Genomic DNA, 17767 nt, shown 5'->3' on the forward strand with positions numbered 1-17767 from the left:
ACAGTAGGAGACACGGGTCGTGACCTCGACTGCCGTGCAACCTTCCTATATGGATAGAGAGGACTATGGGCCAAATGCAAACATATGGGACTAGCCCAGTATGCCAACTTGATCGGCATGGACTAGGTGGGCCGAAGGTCCTGTTTCCATGCTGTACAGTGCTGTCTCTAAAAAAAAACAATTGTTTACATTTCCTCCATGTCAACCACTGGCTGAGTTACTTGAGCAGTTTATGTTCTACACAAGATTCCAGCATCAGCAGTTCCTTGTGTCTCCAGATGTTTATATTTGTTTGGTTTCCCAGTTATCATTTTGTTATCTGCAAAGTGCACACATATTGATGTGGTCAGACAAAATTAAAAGAGTGAAAATCAAATGTTTGTACTTATTTCACTTGTCAAGAAATCAAGATATTGGTTGGATGAACAGCATGTATGATTGTTAATCTTTTAAAAAGTTTCGCCAGGTTTTCAAAATTCTGGTATGTTGGACGGGAAGATATATATTTCAAAAACCTATATGTCAGTTATTGTCAGTAATAAAAACAGAAGTTGCTGGAAATGCCAGTGCATCAAGCACAATCCAGAAAGGTGGAAAATGTCATCAGAATCTTTTCTCTTTTCAGTGATGTTGTCTGACTTACTATGTATCTTCATAATGTTCTAGTTTTTATTTGTCATCTCAGCTGCCTACAATAGATCTTCCCTTTGATTCATTCTTTCCCTCCCACCTCACTGCATCTTGAAATTTGTTTTATCTCTCTTTCCCAATTCCAATGAAAGCTTTCTAGATGTTGCATTTTTTCAGAATTATTTCTATTTTCCAGGATTCACAATAATTTATTTTTGGCAGCCCAACTGTATTGCATGGTACGGTTTTACCCACGATTATATTTGAGTATTTTACTAAAATGGAAGCAAATTTACCAAGCTCACATACTGAGTATTCAGTAACTCGTTACTTTATTTTTTTCACCCTCTCCTACTCGTCTCCCTGTTGTCAGCCTCCAGAGTTTTCTGCTTCTGTCGTTTGGCCTCTCAAGTTTCGCTGTTTCATCCGAACCTCTTTCTCTTAAGAACTGTAGATGCTGGTTTACACCGAAGATAGACACAAAATGTTGGAGTAACTCAGTGGGACAGGCAGCATATATGGAGAGAAGGAACGTGTGACATTTTGGGTCGAGACCCTTCTTCAGACTGAATCAGGAGAAAGGTGAATGAGCGATATGGAAGAGTATAAAGAGAATGGAAGGTGTGAAAACAACACATCAAAGCAGGTGCTGGTAACACACGTGACTGTGGTAGGAGTCTGGGATAAACGTGGTCTTAGATCTGGAGAGCAGGAGGAATCTCAGAAGGGAAGCTGCGAGAGAGGATGTTGCAGAACTCCCATCGAAGAGAGGAGAACTTCTTCAAAATAGGCATACCTTGAGGAGATTGTGCAGTGGAGCAGACAACAATCACCTTTCTGTCCTGCTGAATTACTCCAGCATGTTGTGTCTATCTTTGGTGTAAATCAGCATTTGCAGTTCCTTCCTGCACATGCCTGCTTTGAAAAAGTTCTCCGACGAGAGTTCTGCAACACCCTCTCTCGCTGCTCACCTTCTGTGATTCGTCCTGCTCTCAAGACTAGCTACCACAGCCAGTAGTGTTATCAACCTCTGCGTTGATCTGTCGTTTTCACACCTTACCCTTCCATACCTCTCCCTTGACTATCAGTCTGAAGAAGGGTCTAGACCCGAAACGCCACCCATTCCTTCTCTCCAGAGATGCTGCCTACCCCGTTAAGGTACTCCAGTATTTTTGTGCCTATCCTTATCTTAAGACTTGCTCTGTGTCTACCTTTTCCGATGAAAGACTGAAACATTAATGCTGTATCCACCCCGCGCAAACCTCGCCCGACTGGCCGAGCAGTTTCTTCCTTATCGTTGCAGGATGCCCACGGGAGGCCGGTACATTCCTCTCCCTGAGGGCGGTGTTTGGGATCCTGCTCCGGATATACTGTATTTTTCCTCAGACATCTGCAGCTTGCAAGCGGGAAGGAATGGGCGGGTGGGTTTTGCACAGACTGTTGGAAATACCAGTACATCTAGCACCATCCAGGAAGGTGGAAAAACAAAGTGATAACATTTCATCAGTAGATTGATTCTCCTTTCAGTGATGTTGTCTGATTTAATACGTTTCTTCATAATGTTCTCCATTTTATTTGTCATCCCAGCTGCCTATAATAAGATGTTCACTTTGATTCATTCTTTCCCTCACACCTCACTCTGCAAATTGAAATTCGTTTTTTATCTCTCTTTCCCGGTTCGAATGAAACTTTCTGAATGCTGCATTTGTCCAGAGTGGGGGGCTCCAGGATTCACAGCTCTGTCTCTACCCCTTTTTCCGATGAAAGATTGAAATATTAATTCTGTGCCCTCAGTCTCCGCGTTAAAAAAAAAAAGGCACCCGACTGGCCGAGCAGTTTCATCCTTATCGCCGCAGGATGCAGTGGGGAGGCCGGTGTATCTTCTCCCTGAGGGAGAGCAGCGTTTGGGATCCTGCTCCGGGATATTGTCTCCCAGCTTGCAAGCGTGAGAGAGTGAGTGAGGGGATGTGCGGTGGGTATTTTGCTGCGTCTGGAGCAAAGGCGACTCCAGCAAAGATACTAGAGGAGCTCTATAATCTTTGGGCTCCAGGCCCGGGGCGACGCTGACCTCCCCCTGACCCGCAGGGCTGCCTCCGCATCCCGTCTCCCCGGCAACGCGGGCCCGGCCCGGCCCGGCCGCCATTGCAGTCGCGGCTGCAGAAGGAAGCGAGCGCTCCCCCCACCTCCCCACCCCCGGCAGCAGCCGCAGCGGGATCCCGGCCTCCCCTGCAGGTGAGAGAGTCCCAAAGGCAAACCCGGCAACGGTAACGACGGTCAGGTCAAGTTAGCGGCGACGGCGGCGGGGGGGTAGAGGGAGGCGACTCTGCAAGTCAGGGGGGGGGGGGGGAAAGAGAGGGGGGAGGGAGAAAGGATATACAAGGGGGGGTGGCCTAGCAGGGGGGGGGGGGGGGGGGGTGGTGTCGGGGGCAGAGGAGGGGGTGTCGGGCATAGAGGAGGGGGGGTGTCAGGGGTAGAGGGGGGGGGTGTCAGGGGGCAGTGGAGGGGGTGTCAGGGGGTAGAGGAGGGGGTGTCAGGGGCAGTGGAGGGGTGTCAGGGGTAGAGGAGGGGGTGTCAGGGGCAGTGGAGGGGTGTCAGGGGTAGAGAGGGGGGGGGTGTGTCGGGGGTTAGAGGAGGGGTGTCAGGGTGATAGGAGGGGGTGTCAGGGGCAGAGGAGGGGGTGTCAGGGGCAGAGGAGGGGGGTGTCAGGGTTAGAGGAGGGGGGGTGTCAGGGGTAGAGGAGGGGTGTCAGGGTTAGAGAAGGGGGTGTCAGGGTTAGAGAAGGGGGTGTCAGGGGCAGAGGAGGGGGTGTCAGGGGTAGAGGAGGGGGGTGTCAGGGGCAGTGGAGGGGTGTCAGGGGTAGAGAAGGGGGTGTCGGGGTTAGAGGAGGGGTGTCAGGGTGATAGGAGGGGGTGTGTCAGGGGCAGAGGAGGGGGGTGTCAGGGGGTAGAGAAGGGGGTGTCGGGGTTAGAGGAGGGGTGTCAGGGTGATAGGAGGGGGGGGTGTCAGGGGCAGAGGAGGGGGTGTCAGGGGCAGAGGAGGGGGTGTCAGGGTTAGAGGAGGGGGTGTCAGGGGTAGAGGAGGGGGTGTCAGGGGGCAGAGAGGGGGGGGGTGTCAGGGTTAGAGGAGGGGGTGTCAGGGGCAGTGGGAGGGGTGTCAGGGGCAGTGGAGGGGTGTCAGGGGTAGAGAAAGGGGGTGTCGGGGTTAGAGGAGGGGTGTCAGGGTGATAGGAGGGGGTGTCAGGGGCAGAGGAGGGGGTGTCAGGGGCAGAGGAGGGGGTGTCAGGGTTAGAGGAGGGGGTGTCAGGGGCAGAGGAGGGGGTCAGGGTTAGAGGAGGGGGGGTGTCAGGGGCAGTGGAGGGGTGTTGGGCAGTGGAAGGGGTGTTGGGCGTCAGGGGCAGTGGAGGGGTGTCGGCAGAGGAGAGAATGTCGAGAGGAGGAGGGGGTGGCGGAGGCAGAGGCGGAGGGAAGGGTCAGAGGTAGATAAGGGGGTGTCAGGGGCAGAGGCGTGGGTGTCCTAGACAGAAGAGAGAATGTCAAGAGATAAGGAGGGGGTGTCAGCGGAAGAGAAGTGGATGTCCAGGGTAGAGAAGGGGGTGTCACGGGCAGAGGGGATGGTGTCAAGGGCAGAGGAGGGGGTGTCAGGGGAAGATAAGGTGATGTCTGAGGCAGAAGAATGGGTGATCGGGTCAGAGAAGGGGATGTCCGGAGTAGATAATGAGGTGTCCAAGGCAACGGAAAAGGTGTGAGCGGAAGAGGAGGTGTGTCAAGGGCAGAGGAGCGGATGTCAGGGGAAGAGAAAGGGCATTCAGAATAAGAGAAGTGGGTGTCAAGACCAGGGGAGAGGGGGCCTGGGGCAAAGGAGTGGGTATCCAAGGCAGAGGGGAGAGTGTCAGGGGCAGAGAGAGGGGAGGGAGTAAGGGGCAGAGGATAGGGTAGACACAAAAACCCAGAGTAACAGCGGGACAGGCAGCATCTCGAGAGAAGGAATGGGTGACGTTTCGGATTGAGACCCTTCGTCAGACTGAAAGAGGGGAAAGGAAACAAGAGGAATAGATGTTGATGTAGAGAGATATAGAACAGTGAATGAGAGTCATGCTAAAAAATAACGGTGATAAAGGAAACAGTCCATTGTTAGCTGTTTGTTGGGTGAGAACGAGAAGCTGGTGCGGCTTGGCTGGGGGAAGGATGGAGAGAAAGGGAAATCAGAGGTTACTTGAAGTTAGATAAATCAATATTCATACCACTGGGTTGTAAGCTGCCCAAACGAAATGTGAGATGCTGTTCCTCCAATTTGTGTTTTGCCTCACTCTGACAATTGAGGAAGCCTAGGACAGAAAGGTCAGTGTGGGAATGAGAAGGAGAATTAAAGTGTTTAACAACTGGGAGATCAGGTAGGTCCAGGCGGACTGAGCGAAGGTGTTCAGCGAAACAATCGCCCAGTCTACATTTGGTCTCGCCAATGTATACAAGTCCACATCTTGAACAATAGATATAGTAGATGAAGTTGGAGGTGCAAGTGAACCTATGACTAACCTGAAAGGACTGTCGGGGTCCCTGGACAGAGTCGAGGGAGGAGGTATAGGGACAGGTGTTGCATCTCCGGCACTTACAGGGGAAGATACCTGTGGAGGGGTTGGTTTGGGTGGGGATCCCAATAATCCTCCTTATCTCCCACTCAAAAATTCTTTAAACTGATGCTCAATTTTCAGTTCCTCACTATCTCTAGAGCTGTTATTTTTCACTATTTCAGATTTTTTTTGTGTCATGACAACAGACACAACATATTTATTACACTACTATTTCCTTGTTTCTGTCTTCGTCTGCAGGGAACCTACATTAACTTTTGCTGTCTTTTGCTCATTACATATCTATAATAGCTTTTATTTATGTTTAATATTTCTTGAATTGTTAACCTTGTATTCTACTTTCCAATTTCTTATTAATTTTTTTTGATCCTCCTTTGTTGAACACTTAATATTCCCTATCGGGCGTATTAATCATTTAAAAATATGAGTTTTTTCCTTTAATCTAATAATATATTTAACTCAGGAAGAAGGGTCTCGACCCAAAACATCACCTATTCCTTCTCTCCAGAGATGCTGCCAGTCCTGCTGCATTACTCCAGCATTTTGTGTCTAACTTTGATTTAAACCAGCATCTGCAGTTCTTTCCGACACACTATATTTAACTTCCATGTTAGCTGACGAGTGGCACTGACATCCATGATGATGAAATGCTTTGAGAGGTTGATTTTGTTGCATATCAATCTTTACCTCATCTGGACCACTGCAATTTGCCTACTGCTACAAAAATTAATGGGGGATGTGATTTTGGTGGCTCTCTACTGATAGTTTTTATTATCTAAACCACTTAGACAATAAAATACATATGTCAAGCTGTTGTTCATATTGTCCAGCTCAGCGTTCAACAGTATTTTCCCCTCCAAAACTGTAAACAAGCTCAAAGGTCTCTCCGCATCTCTTTGCAAATGGATCCACGAGTTCCTCATCAACCGAACACAATCGGTACGAATTGGCCACAACATTTCCTCCTCAATAACCAATCAGCACAGGGGCACCTCAAGGCTGTATGCTCAGCCCCCTGCTCTACTTTTTACCCATGACCGAATATGGTCATGGGAGTAGAGTGAGTGGAACAGGGGGCTGACATTATGGACACTGTTCCAACTCCATCTTTAATTTTGCCAACGACACCACCGTTATTGGTCAAAGTGCAGATAATGATGAGTCAGAGTATAGGTGGAGATCGATAGACTTAATGGTGGTAGAAAAACAACCGTGCTCTCAATGACAGTAAAACCAAGGAACTGATTGGTGGCTTTAGCAGAGGAAGGCCGTGGATCTACAAACCTGTATTCATCGACGGGTTGAAGGTGGAGCGAGCAACAACTCAGGTGTGTATATCTCTGAAGATGTGTTCTGGGCACAGCACATTGATGCAATCACAAAGAAAACCCATCAACGCCTGTACTTCTATAAAAGATAGATGAGATTTGGTATGTCAACAAATACTCTCTTGAACTTCTTCAGGTGTACAGCAGAGGGCATATTGACTGGTTGTATCGGCAACTCAAATGCCCAGGAACAAAGGAGATTACAAAACGTGGTGAGCACTGCCCAGTCCAGCAGGGGGCAGAAATCGCTTTTAAAACATGGTGGGGGCACACAATGTGGACTAACATCTAGGACAGGGGTCGGCAACCTATGGCTCACGGGCCGGATCCAGCCCATAACCCAAAATCATCCGGCCCGCAGGCGTTTTTTTTGTTTTCAATTCGTTTTTGCAACCTTGGAACTGCAGCCAGTCCCGGGGGCATGCAGGCAACCTGGGTGCTGTAGCCAGACCTCGGGCAAGCGAACCAACCTGGAGCGAATCAATTGATGTTGTTACTGACAGAATTGTGTGATTATGCATATAACAACATCATAAAGTGTACAGTCGGCCCAGGGAAAATGTGCACAGAAAGATTGGTCCAATTTTGTAATTGCCATAATTTCACCCAGACTTGCCATTGCCAGTACAACCTACTTACAGCAAATTCAAGATTTTGCATGTTTTGTGCATACAATCTGATATTTTGCAATGTAATTTCCAAATCAAAACAGATGTCAAAGCCACAAACAGTTATATGTTAAAGGGAAAGTTGTCACAGAATGAAATGTATTGTTTTCTCTAGTTTGTACTGTCACTTTGTATTAATTTATTTAGATGAGTGTAATTACTAACTGCTGCAGTGCATATTTACCTAATTGCAAAATAAACCAGTTTATTAATTCATATGTGGATTTGTTTTTTTTCATTTAATTCCTGGAAAGATTGCAAATGTGCATGAGAATGTGTGTAAAAACAAAAGACCCGGGTCACAAGGGCACTGCTGCTACACCCAGAGGTTATGTTATTGTGCATATAGATAAAAGAAAGCGTCAATTCCCATCAAAGTCAGGCACACAGATCATTTATAGGAGTGGCTGATCCAACCGTGAGAAATCATAAACTTGTATCACTGCCCAAGATTAAAACACTACAATTTGATTAGTAACATATAAATAAACTACCTCAATGAACCTTTGCTCTGAGTGAAGAAAAAAAGTAATCCACACTTGACCTGAAATGTACAATTTCACTGACGTTGCTTAATTCTTTTCAGATTTTTGAAGTTATCTCACCTTGATCTCTCAACATGTCACGAGTAGCACCCTTGAGACGAACTGCAACTGATTTAGTTAACAGGAATCAAGATCTGGCACTCAATACAACTATATACATTTTGAGAGAATTAGGCCCTGTTGGATTCCTTCTTAAAGAAGAAGGTATACCTAAATGCTTTAAAGTAAGTATAAAAAAATCAGCAAACAATTTCCTGTTTTATTTGGAATTAGTTCAAAAATGAAATTTGTATTATTTTAGCTATTTTGCATTTCTCAGACTTGCCATTTAGAATATTATTTGATATTTTTTTTATCATTTAACTGAATACTACAGAACTTGAGCCATTTCCCCAATTGAATCTACCATGACAAATTAAATCAGGATCTTCCTCAAATTTACGGTATCATTTTTTTTCTTCATTGCCAAAAGCATTCAGGAATTAAAAAAACAATTTAGGAATCTGTGGTACTTCTTTCTATTACTATGTTCTTAGTTCTCCATTCTTTTATTCATCATGTTCAAAGAACTGAAGGCATAGAATGTATTTGGGATAGTATTCATGTTGTGAAGACCTCTGCAATTTTACTTGCATTTATCAATTGCTAACAGTTAATAAGGGCATAGCTTTTACCCATACATGCTGCAAAAATATACGTAATTCTGTAAACTAATTTCTACAAAATGTTAGTTTTAATCAATGGTTTGAATTCTCATATTCCTATTGTTATCTGTAGCTTCATGGAGAAGGTACCACAGTACCTTCACCTGAATTAACAAACTGTTTTTGCTTAATCGAATGACAATTTACTGAAATGAATCACATGAGCTCCATCTAATCAAAAATAATCAATCAAATAAAAAATGAACAAGTTTTATAAAAACCAACCCATCTGTTGAAATAATATTGAAATCTTTGTACTGGATGCTTTGATTCTTGAGGCAATGGATAGATAAATTGGGTCGAATTATAAGGCACGACCCCTTAATGTCCTGTGTGAACCTCCCATCTAACTGTGTCCACGTTTAACATCTCTTCCTTTCTTCACCATATAATTGTCCAGAAATTGCATAAATGGCAGTGTTTTGAATCATTTCATTTGATCGAGATTTCCACATTCTCATCATTCATTGGTTTAAAAAATGTAAAATGCATGCAGCACAGAAACAGGTCCTGCAGCCCAACTCGTCCACGATGACCAAGATCACTCTGCTCTCCCACACTCGCCAGAGCCCTGTTGTTTACTATGAAGTTCCTTCCCTGGTTTGGCTTCCCAAAATGCAACACCTCACACTTATCTGAATTATACTCTACTCATCCCACTTGCCCAGCTGATCAAGATATTGCTGAAACTCTTGATAACCATATTATTGACCATGATATCAATTATTTTAGTCTCATATGCAAACTTACTATATATGCCTTGTACATTGTCACCCAAATGGTTGCTATAGGTGACAAACAGCAATGGGCCCTGCATTGAAGCACGAGGCACACCACTAATCACAGGTTTCCGGTCTGAAAAATAACCTTTTGCTGCCACCATCTGCTTCCATCCATGAAGTTAATTCTGTTTTCAGTTAGCTCATTCACCCTAGATCCCATGCAATATAACTTTCCAGAGCAGCCGAAAAAACAAAATCTCTGCTTTTGGTTAACGAAAAACCAAAATCTCTGCCTCCTGCTCAATTCCTCAGCCACACATTCATCTATTCAATCATTCTATCTTTCTATATTTCTACTCCTACCCTTACCAGCACATGGCACCAGGAACAAATCGGAGATTACTACCCTTGAGGTCCTAATTTTTAACCTTTTTTGTAATTCTATATAGGACCATAACCCTTTCCCACCACTGTAATTTGTGCCAATATGCACAATGAGTTCTGGCTGCTCACCTTTCCCTTTGAGAATATTCTGCAGCTGCTCCAAGAAATCCTAGACCCTGACAGCAGGGAGGCAGCACGCCATCCTGGAGTCCCATTTACGATAAAATCTCCATGTTCCCCTAACCAATGAGTCTCCTAACACTATAGTTCTGTCTGATTTCACTCTAAATCTATTAATATCAGTAAAAAATGGCCAGATCACATAATAATTGAGAAAAATAGAGTGATTAACTCACGTGTTTAATTTGAGTATCCATTTTTTTCTCTGTTTAAATTAATATTTGCGAATATTGTCAATGACAGACCAGAAAGAGTTCATAAAAATCTGATCACCATCTTAGATGAAAGAGGAATAAAGGATAAGTTTGTGAAAAGACATAATGCTGTGTTTATTTAGAAATAAGGAAACCATTAATTTCTCTTACTTCTGTTTTCTGGAAGGTAAATATAGGAAATCCTCACAATTGCAGCTGTTCCATATTTCTCAAAGAAAACGACCTCTGCAAACACATATGCTGGTGAATTTATTTTCTTGTTTTGTGTCCAATTCATGGACCACTTTTCTGAATTTAAAGTCTTGATTAACCAATAAAAATACAGATTTAAAACTAGCTTAGGAAGAATACTATTATCAAACTAAATGTTGTCCCCTTTATCCTTTATCATTGCACTGTGTTCATGTATAGTTTAGTTTAGCTTAGAGATACAGTGCGGAAACAGGCCCTTCGGCCCACTGAGTCCTTTCCAACCAACGGCACCCATACACAAGCACTATCCTACACGCTGGGGACAATTTACAACTGAAGCCAATTAACCTACAAGCCTATGTAGGAAAGAACTGCGGATGTTGGTTTTAATCAAAGGTAGACACAAAATGCTGGAGTAGCTCAGCGGGACAGGCAGCATCTCTGGAGAGAAGGAATGGGTGACGTTTCGGGTCGAGACCCTTCTTCAGTCTTCAGCATTTTGTGTCAACCTACAAACCTGTACGTCTTTAGATTGTGGTAGGAAACCGGAGCACCCGGGGAAAACCCACAGGGTCACAGGGAGAACATACAAACTCCGTACAGACAACACCCGTAGTCAGGATCAAACACGGTTCACTGGCGCTGTAAGCCGGCAACTGTACTGCTGCACCACCATGCCGCCTCCTGTAGCCTTTTCTTTGACTGGATAGCATGCAAACAAAAGCTTTTCACCATACCTTAGTACATGTGACAATAATAAATTAAACTAAAATATTGTTAACCTGAAAACAGCTAAGCTGGGACACCTCTTTGGATCAGTCTGAAGTATGTGAGACTTTAGGTAAAATTCTCAGTTCACTTTATGGTACATTGCTCTTCATAGTCTTAAAAACAAGAGCAAATGATTCACCTATGTGCATCTTCACAAACACCCAGCCCTTGCTGACTGGACTTTATGGAGGAAAAGCGTTTATTGAATTACTGAAAGGTAATGAAGGAACTAACAATAACATTTTAATGCTTATGTACTTGCAGCAGAAGAAAGTCATTAAGATCCACGTAAATTGGCATGAACATTTAGTCATTTTAGCCAAACAAATCTACAATTATCGATGCCTTGGTTGTAAATATGGTCAAACAAAAGGAATCATTTGTAAGGATTAGGAAAATGAAATACAAAAAGGTCTGAAGAATACAAATAGAGCAGGAAGGAACTCAAGCAGGGAATTTGGAGGGACCAAATGGTCCATGAAATACCTTTGACAATAGGATTAAAGAGAATCCCAAGGCATTTTATACCTATGTTAAAACAAGAGCGTAATTAGGGAGGCGGTAGGATCTCTTAAAGGTAAAGGAGGAAATTTATACTTGGAATCAGGGCATGTAGACGTACTAAATTAGTGTTTTACTGCTATATTGACATAGGAGAAGAAACTGGAGGTTAATGATTCAGTATTGGGTATACTGATATGCTAGGGCATTTCAAGATCACGAAGGTGGTCAACAACATTAAAGTTGATAAGCCCCCAGGGCCTGATGGGCAGTGGATGATGCCTACATCAACTTTAGTAAGGCATTTCACAAAGTTCCTCATGACAGTTGCATCCAGAATATTAAGATGCATGGGATCCACATGACCTGGTAGTTTGGATTCAGGATTGGCTTACCTATGGAAGGCAGTGGGTAGTGGTGGAAAGATTTTATTCTGGCTGGAGATCTGTGACTCGTGATACCTCACAGGAATCATTGCTGGGATCTCTGTTGTTTGTGATATAAATGACTTGGATGAAAATGTATAGGGAAGAACTGCAGATGCTGGTTTAAATCAAAGATAGACACAAAATGCTGGAGTAACTCAGCGGGGCAGGCAGCATTTATAGAGAGAAGGAATGGGTGAAGTTTCGGGTTGAGACGTCACCCATTCCTCGTCAGAGATGCTGCCTGTCCCACTATTACTCCAGCATTTTGTGTCTATCTTGGATGAAAATATAGATGGGTTTATTAATAAGTTTGCAGACAACACAAACATTGGTGGAGTTGTGGATAGTGAAGAAGTCTGTCAAATGGTGCAGCAGAATTTAGATCAATTATAGATATGAGGAGAGAAATGAGTGATGGGTTTTAATATAGGCAAGTTTGAGGTTTTGCACTTTGGGAATGTAAAGGGGGAAATGTAAGAGGAAAATATGCAGTTAATGGCAAGTCCCTGAACAGCAAAGATGTACAGATGGATCTTGGGGTCCAATTTCATCGCTACCAGAAAGTAGCAATACATGTAGATAGTGGTATTGAAAACATATGGTATGCTTAATTTCATTGGTCTGAGCATTGAGTCGAAGAATCAACAAGTCATGGTGCTGCTGAATGGAACTTTGGTTATACCACAGTGAAGTATTTTGAGCAGTTCTGGTTGCCATACTAGAGGAAGGATGCAGAGGCTTTGGCGATAGTACAGAAGAGATTTGCACAATATTATATGGATTAAACAGTATTAGATTTAAGGGGAGGTTGGACAAGCTTGTATTGTTAACTCTGGAGCATTGGATGCTAGGGGATACCTCCTAGAAGTATTTAAAATATGAGAGGCATAGGTAAGGTAGACAGGATATTTGGCCCAGGGTGGGAATGTAAAATACCAGAGTACACAGCTTTAAAGTGAGATGAGGACAGTTTAAAGGAAAAGTGTGGGGCAAGCTTTTTTCATAAAGAGTGTTAGGTGCCTGGAGAATGCTGCCAGGTTTGGCGGAAAGTAGATACAACAGTGGGTTTGAGGTTTTTATATAGGCACATGGATATGCATGGAATGGAAAGATGTAGATCATGTTACAGCAAAAGAGATTAATTCAATGTGGCATCATATTTGGCGCAGATATTGTGGACCAAAGTGCATGTTCCGGTGCTGCACTGTTCATAGCAAAATGATTTGAGTATAGGAGCAGGGAGGTTCTATTGCAGTTGTACAGGGTCTTGGTGAGATCACACCTGGAGTATTGTGTACAGGTTTGGTCTCCTAATCTGAGGAAATACATTCTTGCCATAGAGGGAGTGCAGAGAAGGTTCACCAGACTGATTCCTGGGATGTCAGGACTTTCATATGAAGAAGGACTGGATAGACTCGGCTTGTACTCGCTAGAATTTAGAAGATTGAGGGGGGATCTTATAGAATCTTACAAAATTCTTAAGGGGTTGGACAGGCTAAATGCAGGAAGATTGTTCCCGATGTTGGGGAAGTCCAGAACAAGGGGTCACAGTTTAAGGATAAGGGGGAAACCTTTTAGGATCGAGGTGAAGAAAACATTTTTCACACAGAGAGTGGTGGATCTCTGGAACTCTCTGCCACAGAAGGTAGTTGAGGTCAGTTAATTGGCTATATTTAAGAGGGAGTTAGATGTGGCCCTTGTGGCTAAAGGGATCAGGGGGTATGGAGAGAAGGCAGGTACGGGATACTGAGTTGGATGATCAGCCGTGATCATATTGAATGGCGGTGCAGGCTCGAAAGGCCGAATGGCCTACTCCTGCACTTATTTTCTATGTTTCTATGTTCTATCTGAATATATTGAATACAAGAAGAAATATTTCTGATATAATATTTAATTTTACCAGGCTTGTGACATTGGTGCATAGTTTGATTTGCAGATTTGATGATATACCTATTTTCGATCCTTCTTCCAAATCTTACAGTTTTATTTTTTAAACTGGTTCCCATTGTAGTTATGTCAGTAAATAATGATGTAAATGGCATAGCATTGTAATTAACTGCAAGAGGAAGTTTGTGGAAGAGGAAAGCGCTTTCAGTAGAAATTATGTTCCCTTTTTTCCAACCCTGCAATGTGGGCCTTGTATCTCATCGGGGAGCTGCTCTTCAACATAGTGTTGATAAGCATTCTTTTTCTCTTCCTGTATCTAATTTGAAAATATCTGAGCCAGGAAAACCCAGCTCTAATTGAGCACTGGTGTGTATTTGGCTAGTTCTGAATTTTCCCAGCATAGGCACCTCGCAATCTGCATGCAGGAAAAGGAAGGATATCAATCAGCGTTCTTTCCAAAAGGGACACAGAGGGTTGCACAGCTAATATAATCTAGACTGCTTCTTGATGAGAGGGCAGATTCAAAATGATTCTCCATAGGATAACAAAGTAACATATCAAATGTATTTTAATAACTTGATTATAATTACCATTAAATGGAGGGGAAGTCATTTATATTTTAAACACTCCCTTAGCAGATTTTTTTAAACAAAACTTAAGCTTTCAACGTATATTTAGTAAGTTAATGAAAATAAATGTTAAGTGTGTGAAAATTCTGCTTTTGTGCTATTTATCCTGTGATTCAATAGCACTACAGATGGCCAGCAATGTCCAGGTATAGTTCTAATTTATGTCAAGTTAACTGATTTTAGGTGAAATTGTGTTAGGATGCTGTTGTTTCCCTCATTCTCCTGTGCCAAATAAAGTTAAATTACTCATGTTTTCTCCTCTGTAATGTTTATCAAAGATTAACTGCTGCAGTCAAATGCCCTGCCAACATTTCACATTAACGTTCAAGAATAAATAATCACCTTGCAAATACTACGGTGCCAAGAATACGCCATTATTCTTCAATAAGGAGTTAGCACTTTGTAAAGGAAAGAGAAAGTAGAAAATAGAATGCTGTGGTTATTCTGAAACTGACATTTAGCATGTTCAGATATATTTTACTTTTTTAAAACAGGGTTTTGTTAAAGAAGTTCAAGCTTCCACGTGATCATGAATGTAAGTGCGGAATTCATTTCTTCATTTAACCATTATGTAATATTCTTATTTTTTCATTGCAAGCCAAAGAAAATGGAACACATTTGAACTGTAACGAATAATCCATTAACATTCAGATTAAACTAAATTCTTGTAACTTAAACTGAGTAGATTTATTTTACAATAGATGCTAATAAATTGCCTGATGGTAAGAACTATGATATTCTCACCACATTTAATCACTTTGCTTGCTATTGCTTCATCGATGATCATTTGCAAAAACATAATTCTATTTAAGTGAGCCTGCTTAAGGTCAATCCTTGCACTATTTCAATGAGATAAAAGGAATTCAAGTGTGAGTAAAACAGTACTACAAAGCAAATCTGAATGGGCTGGAACTATTTTGGAGGACAGGCCGCTTTTATGGAGAGATAAACATTGCTTTAACATTTCAAAGCAAGCAGATGGAGCCACAAAGAACTGGAGATGCTAAAATGTTGAGTCTGGTGAAGGGTCCCAACCCAAAACGCAGCTGTCCATATCTCTCCACAGATGTTGCCCGACCCGTCGAGTTACTCCAACACTTTGTGCTTTATTTCAAAGCAATAACTTACCATCACATTGGGAATATTATAAAGCTTTTCAACCTATAATTGAAATTAATAGTGGAGATAAATCACATGGAGAGTAAATTAATTTTACATTAAGTTCTATTCATAATATACTGTAGCTGTTGAATATTCTAAGCATAAGCCGATGAACAGATGATGTAGAAAGTTTGTGTTAATTTTATAATTACAAGGAACTTAGTACAGGAAAATAAGTCTACATTAATGGTAAATTAAAGAATTTCCATGAATATTGGAATGAGTGTGCCATTTCTGGGATTATATTCCTTTCAGGTGCCTTCCAATTTGGCCTTGTGGACCGAGAAATTGAAATGCTTCTGGACAATCTTCACATGAACAAAACACCACGGCATCCCACCAAAAATTCTAAAATAAAGCAGAATGTTGAAGAAGCAGTTGGACTTGTGACTCAGAAGGAAATTTATCCAGAGGATGTCTGTCCTATTTGCCAGGAAGAACTATTGAAAAAGAAACAACCCGTGACATATTGCAGGTCAGACATGTGCTTGTGCGCTGTTACATTACGATTTTGAACAAATGGGCAGAATAAGAAATGACACAAAAAGCTGGAGTAACTCAGCGGGACGGGCAGCATCTCTGGAGAGAAGGAATGGGTGGCGTTTCGGGTCGAGACTGGGCGAGTTATAGAGTGATACAGTTTGGAAACAGGCCCAACTTGCCCACACCAGCCAACATGTCCCAGCTACACTAGTCCCACCTGCCTGCTTTTGGTCATATCCCTCCAAACTTGTCCTATCCATGTACCTGTTAACTGTTTCTTAAACATAAACAAGTGAAATAACTCTATTTTCTGTTCTACAACTTGACATCATCTGCCTCTAAAATAATAGAATATCTCTAGGAAATTGTTACACAGTTGAGTTAAAACAGTTCCAGGTTTGATTCCTCATCTACAGTGACCCAGGGAACTTGTCGCTCTGTTGTGTGATGGTGGCAGATTCACCTCAGCAAGTTCAATAATATTAACCTTTTATTTTCCGATGAGGGAAATTGTACAACACTAATCCTGGTTCTTGAATGCTAACCACTCTATTACTACAAATCTGTTGAGGTTGGAAATAGCCTGTGTTTTGATACATCATGAACCCTGAGTAATCTTTACTCATGTTTCACTTATGCCAGAGCAAATGATGTTTAGTGACATTTTAAACATACAAATACTATTTTTATTTTTTTAAAAATGTCATAGTGCTTTTTCATAGGTTTCAACATTTAAAATTAAAGCAGTTTTGCATTTTTTTGCCTCTCTCTTTGTTTCTCTTTGATCTACCATACCCCACCGGGCGATGGTAAGTCAGTCCCGCGGTTCAAGCTCCACGGCCCGGGGGTGGTCGAAGCTGCCGCCCTCCAGTCCAGCGGACGCAGCTGTTGCCACGGGAGCTCCGGAAAACAGACACTTTCTCACAGGGTGGAACTGAAGTTTACCTGAAACTGAATGCTTTACAGCATTTTAAGTTTAGGTTCCCTCATGACTCCTTGGTCCACTCTTCCGTTCACATCAACTATCCCACCTGCCTGCGTTTGGTCCATATCCCTCCAAACATGTACCTGTTAACTGTTTCTTAAACATAAACAAGTGAACTAACTCTATTTTCTGTTCCACAACTTGACCAGTTAACCAGTCTTATTGCTGTATTCTCCCTTGCTCTCAGGCAAAGCAGCATTTGTCCTTTCATCTCTTCCTTTCCCACCATCCACAAAACCATATAGTCGTTCTAAATGAAGCATCGATTCACTTGCACTTCTTCCACTCCAGTCTATTGCAGTTTGTGAATATCAAGGACAGTAGGTAACACAGACATCTTTGTTGGTGAAACTGCAAGTGACCGGTAAAGAGTCCAGAGGCTGCCTGTATCGAGACTGCCATGTATTTTGCTGGGATATGATGAGATACTGAGTTCCCCGATGATTGGAGTTGCCAGTTGTGTCATGGAGCCCATTCGGAACAAATAGATTGACACAGAGACTGGCATAGGCTACTTTGAGGAAACTGGATAATATACATATTTAATTTTGTACAGCCAATGCCACTATCAAACAATTCTTGATTACTGACAAAATAAATAGATGATTTTACTTCGGAGTCACGTGAGTGACTACGTGAAGAACCCGTCCAGCACGCATGCGCGACACATTGCGTTCACGCAGTGCAACAGCGACGAACGGGAGTACAGGCGCTCCCGCTACAAGCCTGAAGGAACGGACCGTTAGGTAAGTACTTACCTACAGGTTAA

At 42.8% G+C, this 17767-nt stretch overlaps 1 protein-coding gene across 5 annotated transcripts in view; it reads left to right on the forward strand.

Moving 5' to 3' along the window:
• The first annotated feature begins 2595 nt into the window (after positions 1-2595).
• zswim2 (zinc finger, SWIM-type containing 2) overlaps positions 2596-17767 on the forward strand; it is a 32586-nt gene continuing 17414 nt past the window's right edge. Inside the window, exons 1-7 of one of the 5 annotated variants that reach the window (XM_055637826.1) lie at positions 2596-2862; positions 6444-6543; positions 6680-6755; positions 7798-7980; positions 10128-10204; positions 14864-14904; positions 15786-16005. In XM_055637826.1, coding sequence (XP_055493801.1) covers positions 7831-7980; positions 10128-10204; positions 14864-14904; positions 15786-16005 — 488 coding nt within the window. In that variant the 5' untranslated portion in view covers positions 2596-2862; positions 6444-6543; positions 6680-6755; positions 7798-7830. Of the gene's footprint in view, positions 2863-6443; positions 6544-6679; positions 6756-7797; positions 7981-10127; positions 10205-14863; positions 14905-15785; positions 16006-17767 lie in introns of those variants that run through there. The other 4 variants (XM_055637827.1, XM_055637828.1, XM_055637830.1 and 1 more) reach the window with 4 other exon arrangements.

This window comes from Leucoraja erinacea, chromosome 7 (assembly GCF_028641065.1).
Source record: "Leucoraja erinacea ecotype New England chromosome 7, Leri_hhj_1, whole genome shotgun sequence".
NCBI lineage: Eukaryota > Metazoa > Chordata > Chondrichthyes > Rajiformes > Rajidae > Leucoraja > Leucoraja erinaceus.